Raw genomic sequence first — 9,482 nt, forward strand, 5'->3', positions numbered from 1 at the left:
TTTTCTGTGTATAAAATGCAGCAGCTGTGGTTGTGTTCTGGTTCATGTGGTTCTTCACATTTGATTCTGTGATCCAGTTGGAAATTCTATAGTTCAACAACAAAGTCTCATTGGTTCTTGCAGATTTTCCCTCTGCAACATCAGAAAGATCTGACAAAGATCTGACAAAGACAGCGTTTGAAGTAACAACCTAAACACTGGTCACCTGACAAGCAGTCAGTGTCAGCAGCTGACGGGGTGTGTGTGTGTGTGTGTGTGTGTGTGTGTGTGTGTGTGTGTGTGTGTGTGTGTGTGTGTGTGTGATTGAGAGGTTAGAGAGAGAAGTGAAGACGTGCAGAGAGGCAGAAACAGGATGAACAAATAAAACCACACTAAACCAGTGAAATAGACAGCAGGCATTCATTAGTCTCTGAACTGTGTCCAAAGTCCCACTGTAGTATTTTCTGTTTGTTTTATTTCATTAAAGCTGAAAGAACCCTTAGTTATTGTTATTGTCACAACAATTTTTTTGTGGTTTACACCTATCTACTGTCTTTGCTTGGCTCTGTACACAGAGTATTTCACAAGTGTCCATCCTGGGAGATTAGAAATTAGAAATGTATTTCATTTAATGTATTTCATTTAAAAAGTTGGCAAATGGTAAATTGTTGTCACCGTATCAGTCCATGCTGCTTATATATCAGCAGTAAAAAATTAGGAAACAGACAATATCCGACAAGCTTTATTTTTCATGATGCAAATTTATGACCTTGACAAATATATGTATATGTATTAAGAGGGAACATCACAGGGTTTACAGGGCTGTTTTAAAAAATACACATAATCTTAAATCTAAAAGTAATGGAAGAGAAATGGATTGTTCGACAGCTTTGATCTTCAAGCTTTATGATACACAATAAAAATTGACAACTTAAAAAAAAAGGTTATTATAAGAAATTAAAAAAATAAAAGAAATGAAAAATATTGAATATTATTATTATATTATTATAAGTCATTTAGAAAAAAAACCCTAAAGTAAAATGAATCATTATTTAATAATAATAAAAAGTAAGAAGGGACATGAAAATGTGCATCATGAAATAAAATGTGATTATAATGTTTTTAAATAATAAAAACAAAAAAATAACTGTACAAAAATATGCAGTGCATATATTGAAATAATGACAATGATTGTTTGTGTATTTTAGTACTGGGTACAAAAAAACCCTCCTGAAGTATTCCGTCTGGCTTTTTGCTGGAATCAGTTTACGGTTGACTGAGCTTGTCGTCAGCCACAGTTCATCATGGATCACACTGAGAGAGCGAGAAGCAAAGGGTCGGATCATGATCTGAAGCTGCTCCGAGTCTCTGTTCGATTCACCAAACATAAGTGATGATGAAGTGAATTCACAGCAGGTGAAAATCATACTGGATTTCAGCTTTCATTATTTAACATATTTACATTTTTATTGCAGCATTTACATTTTATTTGCTGTATTTTTTCTTTCTCTCTGAGATTTGAAATTCACTGTAATAATTATTAAGGTTAAATTACTTGAACCACATTAATACTAGACAGTGTCTTCATACACTCACTTCATTCATTCATTCATTAATCCTCAATCGTCATATTGCAGCATGATGTGGAGAAGTACCCACAAAATCTTTCTCTAAATTGCAACCAGTTCAAATGTCCACACAAGATTTGTTCTTCTATTTAAAGAAACCGTTTCTTTTTTTTTTTTTTTACTTCACATAAACATACTCCACAATATGCATTACACAACCATATAGAAGCCCACCTCTCACAACTGACTTATTTGATTAGGGACTGTGGAGATTTCCCATTCAGAAAGTGAACTTTACTTATTCACACCAAACACATTAAAATATAATTCTTGCACAAAAATGTAATAATTTTCAGAACAAAACCTTGTGTGTGCTGCAGTTCATTTAGGAACAAGAAGATCACACATTGTCTCTTGAACCTCCGGGTTTTTTTAATAACAGGGAAGAGGCAGGTGATCTGGCTCTGCCACAACCACAACGTTTGTTAAAATGTACAGACTATAGACATATATTTGTTAATTTCCGAACCTTGCAGTGAAAATTTTAAATAAACTGCATTTAAGCAGATTGATGGTTTCCCTGAAGGTGGTGATGCCGTCGGTGTCATACACATTAAAATAATCCCACTGAGCGCCGGTGTGGATACCGTGTCACCGCATCACCCTCACAACACGAAAACCTCAATATGAACAGTAATGAACACAACTGTGAAATACTACAAATGCACCTTGTGTTTTGTTGATTTTATGATGTCTACTGCAGAAATGAGTGGATCTCTTTAAATCTATAGTTGCAGTTGGAGAACTAACGTGTTCTTTTTTATTAAACTCATTCATTATCTATTTTTGCTATGAATCAGCCTAAATGCCACCGAAAACCATCTCACCTATAGGATCTATGTGGAGTATGTCTCTGTCTGAGTTACTCTCACATTCTACTGAATAGAGAGATTCAATACTTTCTGCCATTTCATTTTATGTTATGTGTTCGTTGTAGGAAAACTTAAATCTTCATCCTACATATTACTTTGCAGTGCAGGAATGTAATTTACCATAATTCAGAGGACAATTACCAACAAAGAGAAAGTATGAGAGCACAGTGTGAGATGTAAATGTTTTCACTGAGAGAATATCCACTGGTCTCTATATTCAGGATGTGCTCCAGGATGCTAACAGTGTGCTCTGATTGCTTTGAATTTGACACTGTGCTCTTCTCATAGTATCCATTATTAATGAATTCTAATGGGCGACTGCAGCTCTGAACCTATTGATTAGGTTTTTCTTACGTTCCAGCTAATCATAGCAGAAAGGATCAGGCTTGGGGGGTTGTGGGTGAGAGGGTGAGGCAGGAACTTTTGTTGGACCACTGCAGGGTTTCATGTCTTATTCAAGGAGTTGCCAGGAGGAGCTGGGATTCAAACCACTGACCCCGGAGTTCACGGACAACTGCTTTACCAACTGAGGGCAGTGTTTGTTTTAGTGTTCTGCTACTGTAGTTTGTGCTTGTCTTGTTTAATGGGTGAACCAACTCCGACAGTAGTGGATGTCGAGAAAACCGGATAAACAGCACTTAAAAAGTTTCCTGATCATTGTGTTGAGACCAGATCCCCCCTTTCAGGTCCATTTAATCTGTCACTTTCAAATATTACATCACATTGTGTTCAGAAGCTACACCTTTAGCATAATACAGCCTAATTATGCAACATTTAAAATGTTAGATATATGTGATTTGCATTATGGTAGAATATTCTCATTAAAGATTGTTAGAACACAGCCTACATTTGTCATTTCAGCTAGTAAATCCGGAGGTCTGCACTCGCTAAAGGGGTAGCTGAATGTTTTGTACACCACCACTGAATAATGATAGATAGTGCTGCAGTTCAGTGCATTTTGCCAACTTCAGCAGCTCAAAGTCAGGATGTGAGCTCTTCTTCTAGATCCAGCACAATAAGTGTGTAACTGCTAATATGTCTTAATGTACAGAAACAGTATATTTTGAGCTCTGAATTGAGTTTTGCATCAGTTTTTGAATTTATTACTGCAGAGAAAATGAGGATAAATCAACTTAAAGGATTTATTTCTTTTAGACAAAGTGGGGGCGATCTGGGTTTGTCTGACAAAGTCAGAGTGGGTTGGATTCAGGGGTGTTTACAGTCTCTGGTGCTGATGCTGCCGCTGTTAGCTGGGATGCTGTTCTTCCTCCTGCTTCATCCTCTTCTTCAGCAGCTCACCGATGTCTGCCAGAGGATTGTTTTTGGCAGAGAGAGTCTTTACTGCTTCAGTGAACCTGCTGCTCTCTGTTTCTCTGCAATAACAGTAAAACATAGTAGTGTGAAGAGGTTTGGACTTTCACTACTAATTGTCCAGAAGAGTTAACAGAACCATGTAGATGATATATGGAAAAAAAAAAGAACATTTCTTACAGCAGTTTGCGTTTCTTTGACCCTTTCATCTGACTGAAGTCTGTTGGCTCAGGCCTCTTCACTGGCCTGAAGGGGAGTTCAAAGAGAGAGGGATACAATTACACTGAGCACTAAGACTGGGACAATGTTTAAAAAGAAATATACATACACACACTTAAATTATTATTTTAGCAGAGCTGAAACGGTTTTTAATTTGCAAAGCATGAAGGCCTCTCAACTTCCTATTAGCAATCATGCTTGACAACACCTGGTAGCCTCTCAATGACTAGTTTGTTTAACAGCATCGAAATTAAAGAATATCCCCTAAACACATGAATAGTTTTGAGAACAGAAATGGATGGTAGGACGGTGGCTCTTGAGGACCAGAGTCGGCTATCAGTAGAAATTCTCCTCAGAACAAGCTGTCTTTCAAGTAACTTTCTATTAAACCCTTAGTGAGTGACTGGACTTTTGACTGTGTGTGATAACAGCAGATGGAGGCTCATCAGTCTGCTGATCGACTCAAACACACTGTTTTGGCAACTGAACAGTTGGTTCAGATTTACTCTTCTAAAGGACAAAAGAAATGTGAGAATTACAGACGAACACACTTCAAAATCCAACTGACACCTGACGCTCAGTGTTCGGTCACCTTGGCACTTACACTTTGTTTTTCCTGTTCTTGCGCCGAGCAGCAGGAGCTGTAGTTGGGGGAGGGGCGATGAGCTGACATAGTTCTGGGAGGGCGTCGGCCAGTGGCCTGAGGTCTCCCACCACAGGCGTGGCCTGCCTTCGGGCTTCAGCGGCCTGCTGTTCCTTGGCCTGTTTGATGGAGCTGATCTCTAAAATGCGACAATAACAGAGGGCAGGTTCCAACCAGGACAAACACCATAATGAAGGGTGAATGTAAGTCAAGGGTATCAGTCTCCATCTGCTACACAAAGAAGTCTGTTTGCAGTAAAAAAAAATGTCCGTCTGTTCATACAGTGTCCGAGCTATTTTGGAAATGGGGCTGTACAAAATATGTGTGGTACCACTTCTTCTGCACCGTAGTCGCATGATAATAGTGGTGCGAGCCTTTCAGAGACACACTGGTCAAACTTCATTGTAATTATCCTCTAATTCCTGAAAATGTCAGCCACACAGCCAGTGTTGAATTTCAGCAGGATTTACTTGCACGGCCATTAGCACCTAATTATATGCCTGAAGAGCATACGTGTTGTGTTACTGAGGAATTGATTGGCTCAGCAGACGGGTATGGTTACAGGCCTGATCACAATTATGGGAAATGATGGCGGCAGTGATGATAATGGTGATGGCGTTGAAGAGAGGGGTTCTAATTACAGAGAGAGACCAAAAAACGGACCTTCATCCACAGTGAAATCAACTCAGAAGTACTGCAACTTCATCGTTGTCATTGTACGTTCCAGAGACATTCAGCACTATGAAGGAAGTCATGACTACTATAAAAATAATACTATAAAACATTTACACATTTACAAGTACCAAGGTTCTTTTATTGTCTATATGCAAACAAAAGTGTTGAGTATTGACATCAACTCACTACTGAGCCACCTCTCCCTCCTTTCCTTCATCTTCTCTTTCTTTGACTTGACTCTCTTTTCTTCAGGACCTGTGAAAACACACACGTTTCATGATGACATATGTCAAACCCAGCTGAGTTCCACTCAGTAAAAAGGACAGGCCTTCTAAATAAACATGAAGAAAGAAATGGGTTAGAGATTAATCAAACATAAAATGAGAACTGGAGCTGGAAACCAAGACAACATTTCTTTCGTTATGGTCCTTGTACTTGACAACAGGAGGTCAGCATTGTTCCCTTTTATGATGACACCGTCCATCAACAGCAGCAGCTATCAATGTAATAACTTCTGCTGTCAGTCAAACCTTGACTGGGTCAGAAATCATAATGTTGGAGTGTGTTCAATTTGTTCTTCTTCCCGTATGAATGTTGACATACCCACAGGACGCTACAGCAGATTTTGATTCGTACTGCCACTGCTATTTGCATGAGCACCTCATTACTTCATTTTTAACCAACACAAATGAGAAGATTTACCGAGTCTTATAAAAACATTGACTCAGACATCAGTTGGAGTTGAAATTGATCTGTCAAATGTTCCAAGGTCAGCAGGTTCCAGATTCTGTAACACTTTAGATTTCAGGGCACCTCTTTGTAACCATTGCGTACCTGTACAGTACATACAAATACATACTTATACTTATAGATAGGTGTCTAATAACAGGATGAAATAAGTGGGTAACAATCTGAGCACTCAAAAATGAGCTATACTATATACTGCAAGTATTTTCTAACATGGGGTATCTATCTATTCTAATATTACATGTACCAAAATGCTAATTGAATTTTGGAGCAACTTGGCAACTCAACTAATAGTTTGGTAGATTAGTGGATGTAATAATGAAAAGGAGACTGCAACAAATTACTTTACTTCAACAAATAGTGTTTAGAAACTAAACTAAAACTAATTCTTAATAAACAAATGCAAAAACGGAAGAAATCAGGGAGCAGGTACATGTTTGTTCACAGCACAGTAACTGTGTTATCAACTGAATGCTGCTTCATCCTCTAAAGATTAAACAACAGTTTTGTGTCTATGAAATGTGCTGTGTCTCCAGAGTGGCCTTATCTGCCTCGGCAGTGCTAAACTACACAAGTATTCCTGCTTCTGTTTGAGGTAATTGAACAGGCAAAGATAGGCATCAGCTGCTGACTACACATGTGGGTAGGTGGAGAGCAATCTAATCTCTCAAAAGGGGGTGGGGTGTCCACCATGTTTGTTTGGTGGGGGTGTTTTACCACCACCCTCTTCCACTGGGAGCATCTTCTTCCCACTGTTAGATGAAACTGATATCTGTGATTACAGCTGGATGGAGGCTACCCTGCTAACCTACCGAGCCAACAGCCACCCAGACTCTACATCCTGCTCAGACTCCTCACCTTTCTACGCCTTACTTTAAGCAGCTTTACAGTTGCTAAATAACTGAGCATAACTCACTTCATGCAGACCAATAGCAGCAGTAGTTGAGTTTGTATGTCTATCATCTATGAACCCCATGCTCAGGGTCAGTCCCAGTTCCTCTTGGTTATATGTCGAGGTGTCCTTGGACAAGACATCCAAACCCTTTAGTAACACTGTCATCATCTGTCTGGCAGCTGTCCAACAACAATTTCCCAAAGGGGCTCAATAAAGGATGTCCCTATTATTACTGTTATATAGGCTACATCAAACATACATGTCACTTGGCATACGTATAGGTTGTACTCTGTACTCTGTCTGTTGTATAGTATATTTTTATTTTATTTTATTTTAGATATTTAAAATTGATTAACTTCTGATTGATTTTAAATATCAATCTGACAAGTGTGCACTAGCACAGAGACACATTTGCTGTTGCTTTCTACACTGAAAAATAACAACTTGTAATTATTGATAAACATTACATTTTGCAGATATATTTTTTTGTTCTTTCATCGGGAGATTATTGAAATCTTGCTACAAAAAGGATACGTAGGCAGATGGACTCTGAACTCGCCTCAGTCTGAACTCGCCACTTGAAGAAGAAAACATGGATGAGGCTAAACCTCGAATTCATTCAAACCATTTCTACTGCTTAACTGACCCACCACTGACACCCTGTGGCGAAGAGGGACTAAGGCTGTGCACTTGCTGCGTTGGGACGGGTGTTTTCACCTATAGGCCCCATACAGATGCTTTGTTAGCAGTGTGAGCAAACTGACTGGCATTACAATGACAAAGTAAGAAGGTAAGTAAGGTGACAGACACCAGACAATAGCCTTGGAACCTGGCGGTTCTATTAGAGTGTGATGTGACGTGAAAAACAGAAGTAGAAACGCTGAACCATACAAGAAAGCCAACCACCATTCCTGAGTTAAACTTGAGCAATAGGTTCACATACTTTAGGTACAGTCAACATATTTAATAATGGACAAATTTTCCATTTTAAAAAAAATCTTTTTGTTAGAAACAGAAATTTCCCAATAGTTCACAAACTATCACTCCACACACTTGATATTGCTCAATTTTAATATTTCTCAGTGCTCACCCGTTGCACTAAGCATTAGCATTTTCAAAGATGTACAACTTTTTTCTTTTTTTTTTTTTTTGCAGGTATCAAACTCTTTATTTTCTTATATTTAATTAAGCTGATCAATGGAAACACTGAAGCATCTTCTCAGTGCTTTACATATTTGTCCTACCTTCACTGGAGGCTGCAGGTGCAGGTGCAGGTGTAGTTTCCTCAAACTTCAGTGTTTGTACCAGGGCCTCTGGAGTGATTTTAGTACCAGCAAAGATCCCAGTAGGGAAGGAGCTCCCTGCCAGGGCCTAGGGAAACGTTATAACATAAATAAGTACAATTATATTATCTACAATTCCATTACTTCGGGTACCAGCCAGTTTGGTTCCATTCACAGTTTGGATTCACCTTTTTTCAATAAAAAATGAAGCTAATAACCTGCTGAAAACGGAATTATACATAATGAAAATGTATAATGCGTCTGTCGAGTGTGTTAATAAATGCTAAGGCGTGTGGTTGTGATTTGCATTAATGTGTTACCTCTATGCATGTACACATTTAGCAGGACACTGTGCAGCAGTTCTAGGTTCATCTATGGTTGATCTAACACCAGCATCGTGTATCGGGCTCATTGATTACAACACACGTCCGGACATCACCTGTTTGTCCCTCCTGGTGTTCAGCAGTGAAGGAGTAATGTTGTTTATCTCCAGGACAGGAGGCTTCTCTGCAGTCGGAGGCACGGAGCCGGTGGACTGTGTGGAGCCGCCCCGTGTGTCCAGCTTCACCGCCGCCTGGTGAAGCTTCTGACGGACAGACTTGATTTTACCCACCATCGTAAAATATGTTTAAATTGATCTTAATTTAATCTAATGACAGCAGCAGTGGAGCTGTTGTTCCCCGTGTGTACAGCGTGGGACAGACATCAAGTCAACTATAGTGCACAGCAACCGGAAACCATCACTTCACGTTACAGTAAATTAAAGCGCAGAAAGTCTCGCTGTTAGCTTAAATCACATTTATAAGAGGGTTCTTAGCATTTTACCGTTTAAATCCACATTTATATTAACTTCTCAATTTAGGGTTAGCGCGTTTTATTCCTCAAAAACACATAAAAGTCACATTATTGTGATAAAAGAGCATGAATGTGAAAAGTACGTGTTTGTACTCTTGCTAACTTTACATTGTTGACACGGCGAACGGAAGCGTGAATGGTGTCCTATCGCTAATGGACCGAGGTGGAAACGACGCAAGAGAAAAGTTCCGCATTACGTGGTTCCGCCGTCCAGATACTTGTTTGCTGTGATGTAAATAGTTTACTTAATATAATTACGTTTGTGACCGTACTGCAGAAAGTAATACTTACTCTAAGACAGTCATGTCTGAAAAGTACTGTTAAACATGAAAATAAAGTCAAATCGATTTCTGTCATGTCCAGTGTTATATATAT

The 9,482-nt window shown here is 39.0% G+C and overlaps 1 protein-coding gene across 1 annotated transcript; it reads right to left on the reverse strand.

Moving 5' to 3' along the window:
• Positions 1 to 3,554: 3,554 nt before the first annotated feature.
• fam207a (family with sequence similarity 207 member A) lies at positions 3,555 to 9,237 on the reverse strand. The gene is made up of 6 exons (XM_026361934.1): positions 8,692 to 9,237; positions 8,214 to 8,340; positions 5,514 to 5,582; positions 4,614 to 4,791; positions 3,971 to 4,036; positions 3,555 to 3,852 (listed from the first exon to the last, which is right to left on the reverse strand). The coding sequence occupies exons 1-6, from the start codon at positions 8,866 to 8,868 to the stop codon at positions 3,726 to 3,728; spliced, it is 744 nt and encodes a 247-aa protein (XP_026217719.1). The 5' UTR covers positions 8,869 to 9,237; the 3' UTR covers positions 3,555 to 3,725.
• Between the last annotated feature and the right edge of the window lie 245 nt (positions 9,238 to 9,482).

Source organism: Anabas testudineus, chromosome 2 (genome assembly GCF_900324465.2).
Source record: "Anabas testudineus chromosome 2, fAnaTes1.2, whole genome shotgun sequence".
Classification (NCBI taxonomy): domain Eukaryota; kingdom Metazoa; phylum Chordata; class Actinopteri; order Anabantiformes; family Anabantidae; genus Anabas; species Anabas testudineus.